The following is an 18,945-nucleotide window of genomic DNA, read 5'->3' as shown; positions in this document are numbered from 1 at the left end:
GTCTAATTTTGTTTTTGATAACCCTGTCCTTGAGGTGGCCATATAGGGTGGTAATAGAGGCGGATCCAGGATTTTAAGTTTATGAGTTTCTGTCGCAATTTCAAATTAATATACAATAATAACTGAGTTCACAAATAGATATTTAATAATTTTTTTAATAAAAATACAGGGTCTACGCAAAAGTTACTGGGTTCCCGAAAACCCGTATACTACACGCTAGATCCGCCCCTGGGTGGTAATATGCCCGCAACTCACAGACCAAGGCTCTCGGCGCATTTGGCTATTACTAACAGCTTGTTTGGATGATTGTTACATGTTATTTCATAATGTATCTTCCTTATATTGTATTGTACTTTTTCTTTACGAATACAAGGATAAATTGTATTGTTTACCGTCGTTGCATGATATCATGTACCAACAATATGAACAATAAACTTGCAATATTACAAAGAAACAGTATGGTACGAGGTAAAATTATTATATAAAAGGTAGGATAAAGGATAAAATATGATTATTTAATAAGAAGAAAAGGCAGAACGAGAGGAAAAAATAAGGTAACGAAGCGACCACACCAAAATAATGAAATTAACGATACGATATAATAAAATTTAAGTAACTATTAAAATAAAGACTATATTAAAGTAACAATACAATACAATAGGTAACAATCATCCAAACAAGATATAACGAAAAATCAATTTCTGTTTTATGTGCGTTTAGCTTTCACTTTCCCACACGTCAACAAATAGCTCAACTCAAACATTAATCTAAAGATTTTTTTAACAAAACTTTTTTTTATTACGTCAGGTGATCGGAGGGGGAAGGGGATTAACCTAAAGATTAAGGATACGTAATTGATGTGGATATGATGAAAGGGCCCACCTAACATATAAACATTTCCTTAAACCTTTCCCATGCCACATTATATTATGTAAAGGTTGATCATCTCGCAGCAAACTGCTAAGAGCTTTTAGAGTTCCTTCTTTTAAGATTGTTCACACAAAATATTCCAGAAAAAGAACTTGTAAATCAAATCATTGTTTTCTTCTGATACAAACACAGAAAAGAAGGTAGCACCTTTTTTATTTTTGTTTTTCCTTTCAAAGACGAAAGGTGCCATATTTTATCAAAGGAAAAGAAAAGAATTTTTATTTTTATTTTTTTTGGTTAAAACGCAGCACAAAAGCAAAGAATTAGATACGTGAAGAATAACTATAGATCAAAGGTGGGAACCTCAGAATCAAAACCATGGCTAGCCTGGTAAACTATTCGGGCCATTATGTTCCTATATGGATCATTCTCTCTTTTCTCCTTCAGGAAATGAATGCATCTCTCAACCTCAGACTTCACTTCCAAGTATAATTCATGTGCTTTTTCCCTGCTTTTTAATTCCTCCTTCCTCCCTACAACACCAAATAAAATGCCATCAAATATCACCTCCAGGCTTTCCCCAGCATGGAAGGTTAATACTGTGATGTACTTTAAGAATTACCTTCTGTTTCAATTGGCTTGCCGAAGTAGAAGTAAAAACGGCCGGGAAGTTTTGGAAGAATGATTGGAAGATGTACATCTTGGTTTGCAACCTCTCCTTCAATGTCATTTCTGTATTCACATACAAGACAACATTCCCAGGTGATATTTAACTGTCACTCAATCATGTGGTTCGCAAAGTGGCTTTTAGCTCAACTACCTTCCATGCAGCAAATAAGTTTCCAACTATCAAAGCAAAGGTCCATTGACTATCACAATATAGAGACTAATGGTATGTTTAGTATGAGAAGTCATTTTTCATAAAAATATTTTCTGCTAAATTTAAACTTCATATTAATTGTTTCAACTAACACTTGGACATTGTTATTGATCTTTACTACTCAAAATTTCATCAAACCATTCTCCTATGTGCTAATATTATTATGAAATCTTTAATATACATTTTTTTTCATAAAACATTTTCCACCCACCAACCAAACACCAGAACAAATCAGAAACACCATTTCCATGAACATTGACTTCCATCATATCAAACACACTCTAAGTCAGATAAAATAACGAAAGAACAAACTTGATACCTTAGTTTCTCCACCTCATCAGTTAACTCCTCTATCCCAGCCTTGAAATAGGGAATCTTCATCAGGTCATTGTAATCAAGGAGCATCTGTTGAAACTTGAAGGTTGGTGAGTCAACAAGAGGATGAATTCTAATGATAAAAAAGTTGCTAAATTTCTTCCAATAAGGAAAGCTCTCAATGTTACTCGCAGTAGATCAAAAGTTAGAATAACAACCCACCATAGAAAAGCATATTCATTTTATGCCTTCTTCAAGAAAGAGCTTTGGGGTAGTCAGATCTGTCGACGTAGTTGAACAAAATTTTCCAATTTTATCTTTCAACATAAAAGCAAAAGAACATTTTCTCCATGCTAAACTGAGCTTTGGAGGGACATCAATTAGTAGATGAAAGTCTTTTTATATTGAGCAAAAAATCATGACCAGCCAAATAATGACTAAATTTTCTGCTTACAAGAGCTGCTTTCTTACAATCTACTTATGGTAGTTACTAGACAAGTTTCGATACATCCATTTGTAAACTCTGTTTCTTTTCCCTTTCAAAATGAGAATTGTGTAACCTCAGCACCAGAAAAAACCTAAGGATTCAGTTTGATTAATAAAACACTGTTATGGCACTGAAGCCACAAGCTGTTTTGTGCCTGCACACGTTTTCCATTTGCCTTTCAACAATGATTTTCCATCTTGATTGTCATAAGTATTCAACATTGCTTTAAGCATTTCTTTTTATATTTATATTTCTAAATGTACTTGTGCATCCCAAACAAAACAAGCTCAACTTTTGTATTGAAACACATGGACCAGAATAGATGTGCATGTTCTGATTTAAATTATTCAAAGAATGTAAACTCATGAGACTACCTGGCCAATATCATCTTCTCCCACCGTACCAAAAGGTATAATTTTCGCTCCAAATCTAGCTGCCATCCTGACAAATTCAGACTGTTCTGGCCAGAATAATTTGTACTCCTCCCCCTGAAGTTAGAAGACCAAACTGTTAGAAGAACAGCAGGCTTTTATTTTCTGCTCATTGGCTATCCAAGTAATAACCTTATACAACATTTAAAACTATAAAGAATACTGCAATTGTTCTAAGTCAATTCCCTTTACATAAGAAATATCTTCCAACAACTTACTTCAGTACTTAATTTTGGCCTTCTCATTAGATATACACTGTATCAAACTTTCCTTAGAACCACATATAACAACAGATAACATTGCATCTTGAGAAATCAACAGGTTGTAATTTTCACTTTTGTTTCATCAATATGAATAATGACCATCTAATTCTACATTTAGTGATGGGGTCCAGATATTACAAAGTTAAATTAGCTCATATAGATAGTTGTAATATCAAATGCTTACAGATGACAGATTCAGTTTCCAAACTGGAATAATCAATTTCCTATAATTATTGGTATCTTTAAAAACATGCATATATGCCAAAATAAGTAAGCAAGAAAGAGAGAGATGTGTATCTTTATATACAAGATAACTGCTCCTACCAGATGACATTAATAAGATTAATGTTGAGCCTAAGATACGGAATCAACTGATCTGCTGGATGGTGCAGTGGTTTTAAAGAAAGAAAAGGTTAGTGATCAACTCATTAACTGTTTCACATGACTTTATGCTTCAAGTACAGCACGGAAAAATCACACGAATTAATCACAAAGTTTTTAAGAGATGCAACCCTTAGATTCTTAAAATGAAATATAGAAATATTTTGAGTAGCGCATTTCTAAGCAATACGTTTTACGTAAATAATACCTTCCGGTGAAGAGCTTCCCGCATGCCCCCGGGATACAGCAAAGCATGGGATTTTGATGATAAAAGTTTATAGAAGTTAGTTGCTGACACGGGAACTGCACCCATAAAACGGAAATCATCATACATCGATAACACAGGCATTCTCCCCTCTCCTAGTCTCTGAAACATCATAGGATGCGCTATGCCTCGCAGGACAATCTTTTTCTCATTCCACAAGCGGGACACCAGAGGAACTAGCTCAAGTCCAAGCATCATGTGATAACCTACGAGTAAGACCGGGCCTTCAGAAGGAATTCCAGTCAGACCCCGAACAATATTTCCATTCTCGAGAGTTGATATCATTACAGGGTTGAAGGCAACTTCCATCCATCTGTGTTTTGATCAGTCATACAAGTACTAAAAATTAAATAAACTTACAGTTTTTGTGTTATTTATCAAATGAACTAAGTATAGGTTGAATAGCAGATGCAGATGAGTTGGTTCACTATGCCAATAAGAGTTCCTGACTAGCTTAACCCTGTTTAAGTAGTTCAAAGGTAGCATCTTATAAGAAGCAAGACCCGCCAATAATATTTTTTCAGCATGGAACCTCATTAACTAGATATCCTATGTATGCACATAGAGCACAATATACAACTGTAAGAGACCAGGAAGCAAATAATGCGGCTCTACAGTCCCCTAAAGACTGGTTAGTGTCTTCCAACATAGTACAGGACAACATACCTGTATGGTTGATAAACACTGTCAAATTCAGAAGTGCTTGGCGGCACAAAATCTTTAACAAAGTCAAGGTGCCTTCCACGTCGATAAAAATTGGCACCCTTTATGACAGTTACCAAATCAAAGCCATCTTCCTGCACAAAAACTGCAACTCAACATGTACCCCAACAAAGTTTTTTTTTTGGGGGGGGCATAAGATTTGGGATTTTACTGGGTAGTTGTTGTTGTTGCATAAGATTTGGTATGAATGCTTTAAAAGTTGGGAGTATATATTTTTGGGGACTTGAAGTAAGCACCTACATGCAAGCAGCACTTACAGCATAGGCTACTGCATGACTATATAGCCTATTATATAAACTGCCATTACAACAACTATATGAATCCTCACTTACTATAAGCCTATTATATAAACTGCCATTGGTACTGATTATTTCAGTAGGAAGTAATGCATGTAATATGCCACTGTGTGACATTATTATGGAATTATATTGATAGAGTAATGTTGGAAGGCCACGCTGAAGTTGGTACTTTTTATCTTCAAGCTTCGAAGATAAAAAAAAAAAGTAAGTAGAAAAGTGCTATATCAGGATTGTAGCATTCCTGAAATCCTAAATTACAGCAGATAATAGAAAATGAGAGAAAAAGCTACAAACTTCAGCTGGTATACAAACTGCATGGATAATTCCAAGTTGGAAGAGCTCAGGGAATATCCCAATAATCAATAACGTATAAATGAATGACCAGGATCTGTATTTTGCGTAAGCAACTAGAAAGCACACTATTACCAGGAAATTGCAAGTACCAAAGACCAGAAGCGGACCTAAGTTGTAAAGAGAGGGTTCACCGACATCCGGAAAGTTCGGCAAAAATTACATGTATACATATACATATATGTCTACTCAAAAATAACAGTATATTAGTAGTAGCACCTTATATACAAAACAAATTTTAGTTGAATGCAAAAGTGCGCCTGTAACCTTCAAATCCTTGGTCCACCTCTGCCAAAGACAGAGGGCTCGCTATCATCTTGCCTCACTATGCATCTGATCCTTGAGATTCTGTCTCCTACTTCACTTATTCCTAAACCTCTTCATTCACTAAGAGGCATGTTCTCTTTGCTCCATTTGATTAAGAAGCATTTTCTCTTTTATTTCTTTTTTATAACTAAATAAACCTCAACGAAACTTCATGTACAAGATTTTTGGTAATTCTACCTATTTGATGTATAGTCTATCAAGAAGTTCTCTTCTTTGTTTTACTATTTGTTGACAAAGATTTCTCTAAAGAAAGTCCTTGAACTATTACCATTTGCATTAGCAGTTTTGGGTGTGGTACAGAACAGAAGTCATTTGTGGAGGTTGGAAAAAGGAATTGGGTCTGAAAGGGTTTGGAAAAGAAGAACAGCCTACCAGGAGAAGGGCATGACCACTGTTGTTAAATCTCCGGATCTCACAGTTTGGAAGCATGTGACGAAGCCTCTCACCTTCCTCTGGGCTGGGTATCAAGTGATCCTTTCCACTGCATAGCAATAGAACACTTACTCATGCGTAGTGACAGCCATGAAAGCTAACCTGAATTAGATATTGCTCGAAATGTCTAGAAAGAGAAGAGAATACAACAATTCTAGTGTACACTAATAAACTTCAAGTAAAGATGGCAAGAGAGAGAAAATCAACGATTTCCCGGGAGGGGGGAGGGGTTAAAAAATCTCTCTTTCATCAAATTTTACCAGTGACACGCTGGAACTCTGAAGCATTACCTAGAAAGTACTAGAGTCTGAGCTTTGATAGCATGGAGGCGAGAATTGACAAAAGCTGCGGCTGATTTGAGCATCTTCAGCCGCCAGATAAGTGTTTCTACAGGTAAAACATCAGCCAGCACCTGCGACCTTTTTCATCATTTTCTTGCTCAAACTGACTACATGAAAAAACTGAAACTGAATATATCAACTAATAATGGACCTCTAAATTAAAATCTTTGAAACTATTGAAGTACCAAAGCTAGAGCGGAAAAAGAAGATTTCAACAGGAATAAACTTGTGACTGAAAGGAAATCTTATCAATGCTAAGGAGATGTCACAAAGAATAAATTGGTGAAAGGTCCAAATGCAAAAAAAGAAAAAGAAAAAAAGAAATCAAGGGGGTGAAAACTTTAAGAGTTAGAGGGATGACTTTTGCATTTAACCTACTGAATTAAGACTATTGAACCTTACAGATAAGTAGGATGAAAATGCTACATCACCGCGAAATAACTCAGCTACTGCTTGTTGCAGAGGAAGCCCGTTACCAGGAATTGCCACTGCCACCCTTGCAGGAAGACCTAATCATTGTAATTGAGTTTCACACGTCAGTTGTCAGTTCATCTAAAAGTTTACCACAAAGTAAACTCAGTTAACCAATTTAAGCAAGAAAAACGGCACGTATCACTAATGTTATTTAGTCCTAATCAGCAACAACTACGCCTCAATCCAAAGCAAGTCTGGTCGGCTATATGAATCCTCACTCTTCATGTCGCTCCATTTTGAGCCCATCATAGTCCAATATTAAGGAGGGGTTTAGTCCCAATCAACATTACAATTAGAAGTACCAAATGTAAATTTATTCGTGCAAGCGCTAAAAGATTAGGTGATGATTTATTGACATCATAAATCAGATGAACATGAACATACATGCTTTATCAAGAGAATTTTAAAGGACAGGCTGTAATAACAAGGTGAGGTGTTTTACCAAATCTATTGCTTCTTAAAGAATTATGCATAGAGCAAGCAGATCTGAATGTTTTGTTCAAAAATGGGATTAAGTTCTTCAAGTCATTGGTTTATTCTGGCTCAGCAGTCAAGCTGTTCGAGTTGACTGGATTTGTGGTGCAAGTTAGAACAAACATGACCAGAATAAGTAGCAGCACACTTAGATGAAGTATATGTTGCCTCAACTGATACGCACATATTTTGGAGAAAGATACAATGTAAAGCAAGATGTGTGGTAATAGATCGGCAAGCAAACATCTTAAAATGTAACTGGAGAGCATGTTTAGCATGCTTTTTGCTCCTACAGTCTAAAAAAGCAACTCATACAATTCTAGTCAGCAAGATTTCTAATCAAAAAGATTCAGGATAAATAATAGTCCTAAGCTAGTTCATTTATCCACCAAACCAAACAGTTCACATTTCATCTGGCACAGTAATCTAGGACATGCAGGAAAAGTAATTTTTTTTGGAAGATTTCGGGAAAAAATGAGTTGGGAAATCTTCAAAAGAAGTTAATCTTTCCTGGAAAAATCATTCAAACAAACACTTTCTAAAAAAACTCAGTTTCTGGTAACTTCAAAACAAATGCCACATAAATATACAACTCAGAATTGTTAAAAGTTATCATAATGCTAGTTCGCCAAGTCAAATTTCCATCAAGTTGAACTACTATACTCAAATTAGAGGGTGAAGTTAACAATAACCTGTCGTCACACTTAGCGTTTTAACCATGCTTGGATGGAGTTGCTCAGGAATGACTTCTGACAACACTATCAGATTTTGCAGCTGAGATTCACGTAGACGCGTGGCTGAGACACATCTTTGCAATGAGAACTATGAAATGCTTCAGGCAATATTAAATCTTCTAAGATAAAATTACAAGCTTCTGAACCTGGGTTTGCCAAAATTAGTGCAAGATCAATATGAGGATTACGAGCAGCAACAGCAAGTGCTAGGCATCCCCCAAATGATTCTCCAAGAAGATAGATGGGCCGTCTTGGTGCATGGTGATGCTCTGACCTAACAGTTGCTTCAACCAGGTGCACCAGGTCTGGAAGACAATTAAGTGGAAGCATATCCCGCTGTTACTTTCATTTCAAATGATAAAACCAGCACACAAAGTCACCAGTTTAAAAGGGAAAAAATGCTTAAGATGGAACACGACAGATTTGTCTAGTCACATTGTTCAAATTGTAAAGTGAACACGAATTAAATTACACATTACAAAGAAATGCAAAAAGCACAAGATATCACGGCATAGACATTAGGGAATCTGTGCTTACTAAGCCTTTGTTTGAAGGACCGGTCTTAAAGTGAAGTGCAAGTAATGTTTAAAGAATAACTGAAAGACTTTTATGCACCGCTTGCTCCCACTTATTAGGTGATTCAGCTGAACCTAAAGGGGCCGTTTTTGCAAAATTACATAAGATCTGTATCTGTTATGCAACACTTAGAGAGTTCGACTTCAGCATATGATAATAGTAGTAATACATCCTCAGATCATAACTTCTAAAGTTTCATATGGAATCATACAATGAATCAAAATTTAGGGGCAGCGGCACTTACTACCATTTCCACTCTTTAAATATTCCTATTCAGCTGTTTGGTTTCCATCTATTAAAATTCTAGCAAGCAGTTTTGCCTAAGAATACAACAGGGAGATGAGGAAGGAGAGACCTGTGAACGATGTTCGATCTGTAACTGGAACATGGAGACACCACATATTGAAGATCCTTCATGTATGGATAGCACCACCCAAAAAGAAAAGAAAAGAAAAGAAGAAGAAAAAGAAGATGATGACTTAACAGGATATTGTTATCTAGTACAACACAAACATCTTAAGGACAATAGTAATACTGAAAATCAAACATTTTAAATTCCAGCATTGTGCCGGAAAGATCAACTAACAAACTCACCTTCCAAGTCTCTTATGATGCTTTATAAGGCCAAGTCCAACACCATCAATCCCTGCAATGTTCCGAGTAAAGAGAATTGCTTAATTAACTTACAGATTTAGCTATTTAGATCAATGTATGAATATTTCACAGACGCTGATACAGAGAAGGATATTTGTTTAGTGTGTGCCATATATCAATATTTGCACTATGGCTTTGTTCACAACGAAATAATTGCACTACTGAACAATGCAATCACTTATAAATTTTGCCATTGCAGCTATTTGAGAGGATGTTAGTGTTTTTATACAAGAGGATCAATAAGCTAGAGCTCATTACTATGTCCAGCAACATTATATTTGTTGAGATCCTTTTGTAAAACCAAACATAGTTAAGATAACAACATAAGTTGATTAAAAAATTTATCACATAGTGTGTGATGGAATTATGGAAATAGTTAAGATTCTACTAACAATGGAGTATTATTTTATACATTTTTCACAAGTTTCTAAAATTTAAATCTATTAACCATTCAACTTTAAGTTCAGATGCGATATTTTCTTATTCAACTTATATCTAATTTTTTATTTTACTATTTTCTTTCATTACTACTTTTATACAAAGAAGTTATACTAATATCTTAAACTTTGTACTTAGTTAAATAGCGTAAAATAAAAGATGGAGGGAGTATAAACAGCACATAGTTAATGCTCTTTATTTTTCTTGTTCGAACATTTTTTCATAAAGTTCGTCTTTTATGCTATCTGGTTCAGACGCCGAAGAACTTAAAAGAAAAGAAAAAGTAAAAAGTAGATATATCTGCATCCTTTGCTCGTAGCAGCTACGTTATCAGTGATTACTACGTGTTTGATGATGACAGGGAAAACGTGGACAGTTAGATAGGTAGAAGACCCAATCGATACTTTCTACTTCTACAAGTAGTAGTAATAAATTACTACTCCAGCAGTTCACTATAATACTGGCATGTCCTAATCCAGGTCGCCTTTTCTTCTCTTTAATTTCTGGTCTATCGTCCGTTCAATTCTAGATATTTATTAGTAATAGAAGAAAAGAAAAGAAATAACTCGGTGTGTCCTTTAACTCACCTGGTAAGTAGAGCAAGAGAGGCGAGTCTTTGATTGGAGAAGCGCAGTCCAAGGGCGAAAACCAGCGTGGTGGCCCACCCTCGGATCCGCATCCAATCATATCCTTGCTCCATTCCATGTAATCCTTTATAGTCAAAGTTTTTTCCTCTAGCTCATGAGTAGTGGAGTTGTTCCTTAAGCTTCCGTTGTTGCTCAACGGAGCAGGAGGCGTTGGCGGTTGCTCGCCGGTGGTGGCGGCTGATCCCCCAGCAGTACTTACTGATGCACGCACCCGAAAATTGAATCTTGCGGAGGTGACACGGAGCCATGAGTTTGGATGGAGCAGCGGCGAGGCACCGGCCGCCGTGTAAGCGCCAGTGGGAATAGCCGCCATGGACAGAAATCAAAATGCCGATAAGCTTTTGCACTATGTAAGAACAATTAGTTTTGAAATGGAAAGCTCGTTATATCTTTGCACCTTCTTTTTATATATATATTGACTTTTAGTTATTCTATTGGGGTTCTGAAATAAACAATCATAAAATATCAATAATGGTCTCATGACTAACAATATATACAGACATGTTCTGGACCCCACAACGGTGGCAAAGTCACAAATTTCTTAGCGGTGTTCAAATCTGAAATAAGAGGGGAAAAAAATTCCAATCGAGGGCGTTCAATTATGCTATATAACTCTAAAATCTAATATTTTATCTCTATATACAATGTAATTCGACGAAAAATTGATCAAGTACATGTAACTTCGCCCCTGCCCCACAGCCCCACTTAATCACTTCTTAAAACTTTTGGTGAAGTTTAAGCCAGCCATTATTAGCTCATACACATATGTTTAGTGTTAATGCAGTTGGTTGTAATTAATTTGGATGAATAGGCTGCTTTATGTGAATTGTTGTGTCTAGTTATTGTATGCCACGTAATTTCTTCTGTTGCGTATTGGAAAACGACTTTCTTCATTATAACAACATATATTTTGCCTATAAGAAAGCAAATTAGATTATACTTATCCAACATAAATTTTAAAATAGATTATAATGAAGCATATTCGGATAAATTCGTATTTTACGTCAAAATAGTACGGGCTAGCCAGTTTTCGGACTGGTCATTCAAAAATAACCAACATTTGTCAAGTCATTGAAAAATAGCCACTATTTTGCTGTAACAGAAACCGGTCCAGCATAATATACTGGAGTTCGGTGCACATGTGTATGAACTTCCAGCATATTATGCTGGACCTGTATACTTTGCTGGCTCCAGTATAATATACTGGAGTTCCAGCAAAATATTGGAACTCCAGTATATTATGCTGGAGTATTTTCCCAATTTTGAATAGTGTATTCGTTCAGATTTATCTTTACATGAAAAACGATTAAATTTCGATGACTTTTGAAATTATAGCTATTTTTGAACTAGTAAATCTGGCTATTTTTGAATTTCTCCCGAAATTTACCCACTTGATAGCTATAACAGTGATGCTGTCTATTTCATTTACACACTAATAAACATCCAGATTTTGATATATTAAAGGGTTATCTATAAAAAGTATGTGAAGTAAACCCTAGCTCGAATTTAATACAAAGATATAATATGCAACAACAACAACAACAACAACGACCCAGTATAATCCCACGAGTGGGGTCTAGGGAGCGTAATATGTACGCAGACCTTACCCCTACCCCGAAGGGTAGAGAGGTTGTTTCCAGGAGACCCTCGGCACAAAAAGCAATAGGAGATGATATATTAGTACCATAAAAATGCGTATTAAAAATAACAACAATATATAAGAGATATGAAATATGAAATACAGAAATACGAAATACGAAATACGAAATAGATGGCTGGTATAGTACAACTAGAAGGTAAAGCCCTGCATCGATAGACGATCAATGACATTCCTAGTCTAACTCCTAACTGGATAGTCTCACTCTGTGTTTGCGAAAACTGTAATTTAAACACCATTTAGGTTGCAAACAACCTAAGCATTATTTGTGTATTATGTGATTGTAAATCTTCACATATGCACACAGAAGAATGATTTTACTGCAAATTAATTACTTCCTATAGTATTCTTCTAACTACTCTACTACAAGAAAAAAAGAGAGAAGGAAAATAAAAAAAGAATTAGAACTTAGAAGTCATCTGTTCCAATTTAATATTTATGTGACTATATAATATTTATGTGACTATAAAAATTATCATTAAGGATAAAATGTGAAGTGCAAATTTTTTAAATATAAAAAAATAAAAATTAGTGTCACATAAACTAAAAGAGTGAGTATTACTATTTCTTTTAGGCATAACTCCGGATTTTACATAAGAGAAAACTGGCCCGGCAAATAAGGAGGCATTCCCTTTTGTGAGTTTCACATTTGGCTACAATTAAAAATAAATAAATAAAAAGAAATCTTAAAACAAAATGCACCAATGGTCTAGTGGTAGAATAGTATCCTGGCACAGTACACACCCCGGTTCGATTCCCAAATGGTGAATCTTTGGTTATATAATTAAAATACCGACCAACCTTGGTCCTTTTTTTTGCAATTTTTTCTTTTTTTTAAAATTAATTTACTGACCAACTTTGGTCGGTATACAAAAAGCGACCATTAAAATAGCGATCAAGTCTGTTTGGATGGGTTTTGGTCGGTATTTTGCATAAACAGATCAACGTTGGTTGCTTTTTGTGGTCGTTAAAACCCAGATTTCTAGTAGTGACGTTTGTAATTTTTAGACCATGATTCTCGACGTAATTTAGATTTATGTTTCCACAAATTTGATTATTTACTTGGAAATTATACGAAAGTTGTTTCTTTCATTCATTGGATACGTGTGAATGGACGGTGCATGGAGCATGCGTCCGGCATTTGTGCACTTTGAGTAAGAAACCAATGGTTATCTTAAACAGACAACTCTAGCTTGGTTAGTAATATTGGATTAGTATAAACTGTTAGAAAAAAAAAAGAAAACTTTTGTTTAAGAGAAGAAGCCAACTTTAGAAATGACTAAGGAGTAAGTCAATCTAAAACAAAAATGAATTAGTAGCTAACACTGTAATTAATGTTGATCCTCTGTACTTGTAAATAATGATTCTGGAAATTAGACGTTAGCTTATAAACGTAAATATAAATAAAAAACAGAAATTAATTCGAGCCCACTGAATTCACAGTGTTTCCTTAAGGAATTTAATCCCCTCCTAGTACCCAAGGTTATAGATTATTTCCTCCCAGGATAGAACGAATTACACACTAGTGTAGCGGTACTTCAAACCCCAGTGTTTCAGCGAACACAAAGTTCGGCAACAAATCATACTTATGGATGCTTTGTTTGTAGTTAAAAACAATGCAGAATAAGGAGGACAACTCAGAAGTCGAATGGAAATTCTGAGAGGAAGGAATGCAAAGTATAGCCAATGTTGAATTCTTACTGAAGAGAATATCAAATTGCAATTCGTTTTTCCAGTGTATACGCAGTGTATACAGAGTGTATATCCAGTATATGCAGAGTGTATATCCAGTGTATACAGAGTGTATATTAAGTGTATACAGAGTGTTTCAAGTGTTTTTTCCGATGTGTTCTTCTTTCTCTCCAACTTATGCTCTATTTATAGCAGTTATTTGAGAGAAATCCGCCCCTTCCATGGTGCAACAAGCACTAGATCATGGAGAAAGCACTTACATGGTGGTATATACACTTGCTTGGTGGGAGGAGCACTTGCACCATTGTGGGAGGTGCACTAGGCTGCATTGTTGCTTAGTGTTGCAACACAATACACGGATTGGAAAACATCCGTTACAAACACGGATTATATCACGTTAATATTCACTATTAACAAATAAATTTGGTCCAAAAAATTAATCAATCGATCGATCATTTGACCAAATCCGAATCCAAATCCCATTTCCCATTCACTCTAATTTTAAGACTATTTCATCTTAAACAAAAACTCAACAATTAACAGAGGAATACACTTACAATCAATTATTATGCATGTAAAGTGGCAAATTTCATGACAAAAATTGAAAGGTAGTAACTTAATGGTGGAGTTGTTATCGTACATTTTGGAAGTGTGAACAAAGTTGGAATTTTCCCCAATTCTTTCCCTTCGCCCTTTTTCTAGCTCACACCTTCCAAACCTGCAAAGGAAAGGGAATTTCCAAATGCAAATGGTAACCATGCTGAAGAAAGAGATATTAAAATGATTTTTCTTTTCTAACTTGTGGTGCTGAGTGGACAAAATCCTTCTATCTTTTCACATTTGAAAGCGGAGTATTGTTATTAACAAGTACAACACCAGCAGAATCCCACTAGTGGGTCTAGGGAGGCAGAGGCGGATGTATAGATTAGTTTACGGGGTATGTGAACGCATGATTTCTTCGCCAAATTAGATATTTTATGTATGTTTTTTCTAGAATTAGTCCAATACTATTTGTTAGCACCCATGCTTCACAAAGCCTGAATGGTGCACTTAATTGAATATTGAGTTATTTACCTAAAGGAACAATGACCAATTCCCACGTAGTATTTTTTTTTCCTTTTCTTCAGTGGTGCACCCATGTTTTAAAAATCTTAAATCCGCCTCTGTAGGGAGGGTAGAGTGTACGTAGGTCGTAGACCTACCCCGGAGGGAAAGCGAGGCTATTTCCACGGCTCAAAGACAATAGATCCGTAACAACAACAGAAACCAGAAAAATAGTATTAGTATCGTAAAAGACATCAAATAAATGAAAAAGGCCAAAACAGTGTGAAACACAAACAAAAACCGCTAGCAGTCCTAGAAGAAACACTATCAGCTTACCGGCCCAACGAGGAGAACTGCTCGACTACCCCCTAATCTATAACCCTAATGCTCGACCTCCACATCTTCCTATCAAGGGCCATGTCCTCGAAAATCTGAATCCGCGTCATGTCCTGCCTGATTACCTCACCTCAATACTTCTTAGGTCACCTTCTACCTCTTCTCGTACCAGCCAAAACCAACCGCTCACACCTCATAACCGGGGTATCTAGGCTCCTTCAACATCCCCATTTCTGCTACTTTCGTCTTTTGAATACGTGAAATCTTGACTGGTCAACACTCAACCCCATACAACATGGCCGGTCTAACCACCACTCTATAGAACTTACCTTTAAGTTTCGGTGTCACATTCTTGTCACACAGGACTCCAGACGCTAAGCTCCATTTCATTCAGTCCACCCCGATACGGTGTGTGACATTCCCGTCGATCTCCCCATCTCCCTGTATAATTGATCCTAGGTACTTGAAACTCTCTCTCTTTGGGATGACTTGTGAGTCAAACCTCACTTCCACGTATTTTGTTTGTGTTTTACATTGTTTTGGCCTTTCCATTGTTCTTAATAAGTAGTATGAGTTTATAATCTAGAAAAAATAGTAAATAAGTTGTTACAATGATTAAACTAATTTAAATAGGTCCCAACATGCCATCACAAGCCTTTAATGACACGATATTTCATCTTTTGATTGTTTGTAGGGACATCAACCAGCAATTAAGCCAAGTTCTTACTCAAGGGACTAGTGAAGAAATCAGAAACAAGTTGTTATTAGAGTTTAGCCAGTATATTAAAGGGTATTAGCATTTAGCTATTTTTTTGCAGAAAAATATTTGAGCTGAAACATGGAAAATTACACAAAGGACTATGAACATTTTAAAATTCAAACTCCAAGAATTATTGTGATGATATTTGATTTTTGTTTTCGTGTTTTACAATACCATAAGTTTTGCCTTCGGTGAAAGCCATATTCCATGGTTACCGTATGAAGTTGTAATCATTGAGAGCAAACTCCAGTACTTGTTACTGAGAAATCTCCAAATTTCAATAGTCATTGTATGATTTTTTTTTCCTATGTTCTAGTTAGGGGTATTTTTGTCGAAATATTATTTAATGTCAAAAAAGAGTATTTTTTTTCTCATTACATTTTAAATAGTGGCTAAAAACTCATTACTGACCCCCAAAATGATCATTCTAGCTAATTCCTTTTTTCTATTAAAAAGGCTCCAGACCTGAATCGATTCTGAATGGAGTCCAATTACAGTCCTTGGGGCTGATTTTGTAAAAGTGGCCGCCCCTTGCAAAGCTTTGCAAAAAGTGGCTGCACCTTAAAGAGCAATGTAAAAAGGGGCTATTTGTAGGAACCCGAATTCAATACAAGGCTGGCTTGAAAATTGGGCCTAATCCATCATTGCTAATTAACCCATGTCAGTGTAGGCCCAGTCCAGTTTAGAGCAGCGTCATCGGGAGCGACTAGACCAATGAAATACGGACATGTGGCCCATCTCCGATGCCAAATGCAAAGACCCTCAGCTGAAGACTCTTTTTTATCATTTGTATCTGAATCTGAATCTGCAGCTGATTGTAAACATGGCGGATTGGACGAGGAAGTTCCTTTTAGCTACGGTCTTAGCTGTATTATGTTTCTCGTGGACCATCGCCGCCGGCTCCGACGGGCCATTCATCGTCGCACACAAGAAGGCGGCTCTTACTCGCCTCAAATCCGGCGTCGAACGTCTCTCCGTCTCCATCGACATCTACAATCAAGGATCTGCGTATGTCTTCCGTCCCTCTCCCCCTTTTTTTTTTTTAAAAATCAGATCCTGTACTCCCTCTTTTTAGCTTTTTCATCGATTATTTGCTAAATAAATATGCATGTCTATTAATTGCTTTCCTTGAAGATTCTGTTGTTAGGATCCGCGCGTTGGTTGGGTAAATAGTTATGTTATGCATGATTTTTTTTAATCTGAGCTGGTATACTGTTTCCATAATTGGAAAAGGATTAGATAGATAATCCAGAGTAATTAGCATTGATTATAATAGTAAGAGGCGTATTTATGGAGTCAAAGCTAATAAATAAGTACAACAATAGTTTGCTCAATTGGTAAGGAAAATTTTTATATGATGCATGCTAGTGTAATCTCAGTCTTCTTTTGTCTCATTTCCAAATAGGAATGCGAATTCTCTCGATCTGATTGTTTTGTTGGGTTACTAAATGTAATCAGTTTATCTTCTTTCTTACTTGTTTTTTTTCTCTTTTTCTATCCTTGTTACCTAATTGAGAATCGCAATTTCAGATCAGGAAATCAGATTCCTTTCTTATTGAAATCCCTATTAGATCTTTTATTGTTTTCCCTTTATTTATTTTTTGATACGGAAAGATTTTCTATTGCTTCTTGAAGGTGAAGCATCCGTGGAATATGAGCAAATAAACTACAAATGAAGAGATTGGAATCCCTTTTCGACTTTACCTCCCATCCTCAGTAATTAAACATTATACTTGTATATCACCAGGGATAGAAAGAGTAAAAGATATAAACACACTTTACATTAGCTTTCATCTTTAGTTTTGTGTCTATTATCATCTAATATTTGCAGTTTAGAATAGTTGTTTATCTATCATCTATGGTTGTAGTAAGATCCTTCTTAACGCTTGGGATTGGAATTCTTGTCTGATGCCACTGACTTGTCACCAACAGGTAACAGTTGAGTAAACTTTATAATGCTTGATAAACTAACACCTAGATGAATTAAATGGAGGGTTAAACGTTATAGTTCCAGGCTTTGATTGATAATAGGAGGCTGATAGTTTGGACTCTAAAATTATTGTGTACAATGTTCAACATGATTCAACCATCCAGAGGATTGCTGAGGATTGTTTTTGGTCAAAATAGTATTTTCCTTTTGAATAATACGGTGTTCTTACTTTCTTTTCACATTGTTAGCAATCTCTCGGTACATCAGCATGATTCAAACCTTGTGCTCATTCCTGAACCGTCTGTGGGATAGACTAATTCCCTTGGCTTCAATTTGGTGAAAAGTTAAGGAATCTAAGAATTCACAAGCTTTTTAGAAATGACTTGCATGATTCTTTTTATCCTTTCTTGTGCAACCAACTTCATTCTAAATTGTTCCCAGAGATCTACCTCTAGATTTCTGTCATATGCTATCTGTATAATCATTTACCAATGATGTGCCTTTGACATGAAAAAGCTTTTTTTGTTCAGGACGGCATATGATGTGAGTCTTTATGATGACAACTGGTCTCAAGATGTATTTACCATCGTCGCTGGTAACACATCCATGTCATGGGAAAGGCTGGACGCGTGAGTCCTCATATTATTGGTGACATCTAACAATTTGATTTCTATATCTTATCTCTTTCTCATAAAGGTTTACCTGTTTGATGTCAGTGGGGCCGCTCTCTCCCATTCCTTTGAGTTGGAGGCTACGAAAAAAACAGTATTTTATGGTGCACCAGCGGTTATAACATTCCGCATTCCCACAAAGGCTGCTCTACAGGTTTCACATTCTTGCTTGTATGGTTCTACTTAGTATGCTTGATATGGACGACATTGATCTATAATGTTTTCGTTTTAGGAGGCATACTCAACTCCAATCCTCCCACTTGACATACTAGCTGATAGGCCTCCGGAGAAGAAGTTCGACTGGGTAAGCTTGAACACTATTACAAACTACAGCACATATATTCTGTTTATTGTATTTGCTAAGACAATTTCCTTTTTTTTGCATGGATTGTCCAAAATTCTTGGTGAATATTCACAGGCAAAGGTATGACATCTTCCTGTATAGTGTTAGATTTGATAATGCTTACTGTTACATAAGATTACGTACAGAAAG

The 18,945-nt window shown here is 36.0% G+C and overlaps 2 protein-coding genes across 3 annotated transcripts; one reads left to right on the top strand and one right to left on the bottom strand.

The window, feature by feature from the left end:
- Positions 1 to 1,009: 1,009 nt before the first annotated feature.
- Positions 1,010 to 10,811, bottom strand: LOC104246198 (phytyl ester synthase 2, chloroplastic-like). 2 transcript variants are annotated; one of them, XM_009801964.2, is made up of 14 exons: positions 10,303 to 10,805; positions 9,218 to 9,269; positions 8,979 to 9,034; positions 8,194 to 8,352; positions 8,006 to 8,110; positions 6,768 to 6,874; positions 6,315 to 6,436; positions 5,965 to 6,073; positions 4,559 to 4,689; positions 3,836 to 4,205; positions 2,927 to 3,040; positions 2,070 to 2,155; positions 1,493 to 1,602; positions 1,010 to 1,403 (listed from the first exon to the last, which is right to left on the bottom strand). In XM_009801964.2, exons 1-14 carry the CDS (start codon positions 10,673 to 10,675, stop codon positions 1,213 to 1,215), a joined length of 2,085 nt encoding a protein of 694 aa, XP_009800266.1. In that variant the 5' UTR covers positions 10,676 to 10,805; the 3' UTR covers positions 1,010 to 1,212. The 2 variants fall into 2 exon arrangements, with proteins under 2 accessions (XP_009800266.1, XP_070023694.1); XM_070167593.1 differs by lacking the exon at positions 1,010 to 1,403 and having other exon boundaries at positions 1,542 to 1,716; positions 10,303 to 10,811.
- A 5,752-nt stretch (positions 10,812 to 16,563) lies between these two features.
- Positions 16,564 to 18,897, top strand: LOC104246199 (uncharacterized). Its single transcript, XM_070167592.1, has 4 exons — positions 16,564 to 16,859; positions 18,312 to 18,410; positions 18,498 to 18,606; positions 18,685 to 18,897. The coding sequence occupies exons 1-4, from the start codon at positions 16,579 to 16,581 to the stop codon at positions 18,880 to 18,882; spliced, it is 687 nt and encodes a 228-aa protein (XP_070023693.1). The 5' UTR covers positions 16,564 to 16,578; the 3' UTR covers positions 18,883 to 18,897.
- Positions 18,898 to 18,945: the final 48 nt, after the last annotated feature.

Source organism: Nicotiana sylvestris, chromosome 2, assembly GCF_000393655.2.
Source record: "Nicotiana sylvestris chromosome 2, ASM39365v2, whole genome shotgun sequence".
In the NCBI taxonomy this organism is placed as follows: domain Eukaryota; kingdom Viridiplantae; phylum Streptophyta; class Magnoliopsida; order Solanales; family Solanaceae; genus Nicotiana; species Nicotiana sylvestris.
Note: the sequence above shows the minus strand (reverse complement) of the source record. Positions and strands in the feature narration are given on the sequence as shown.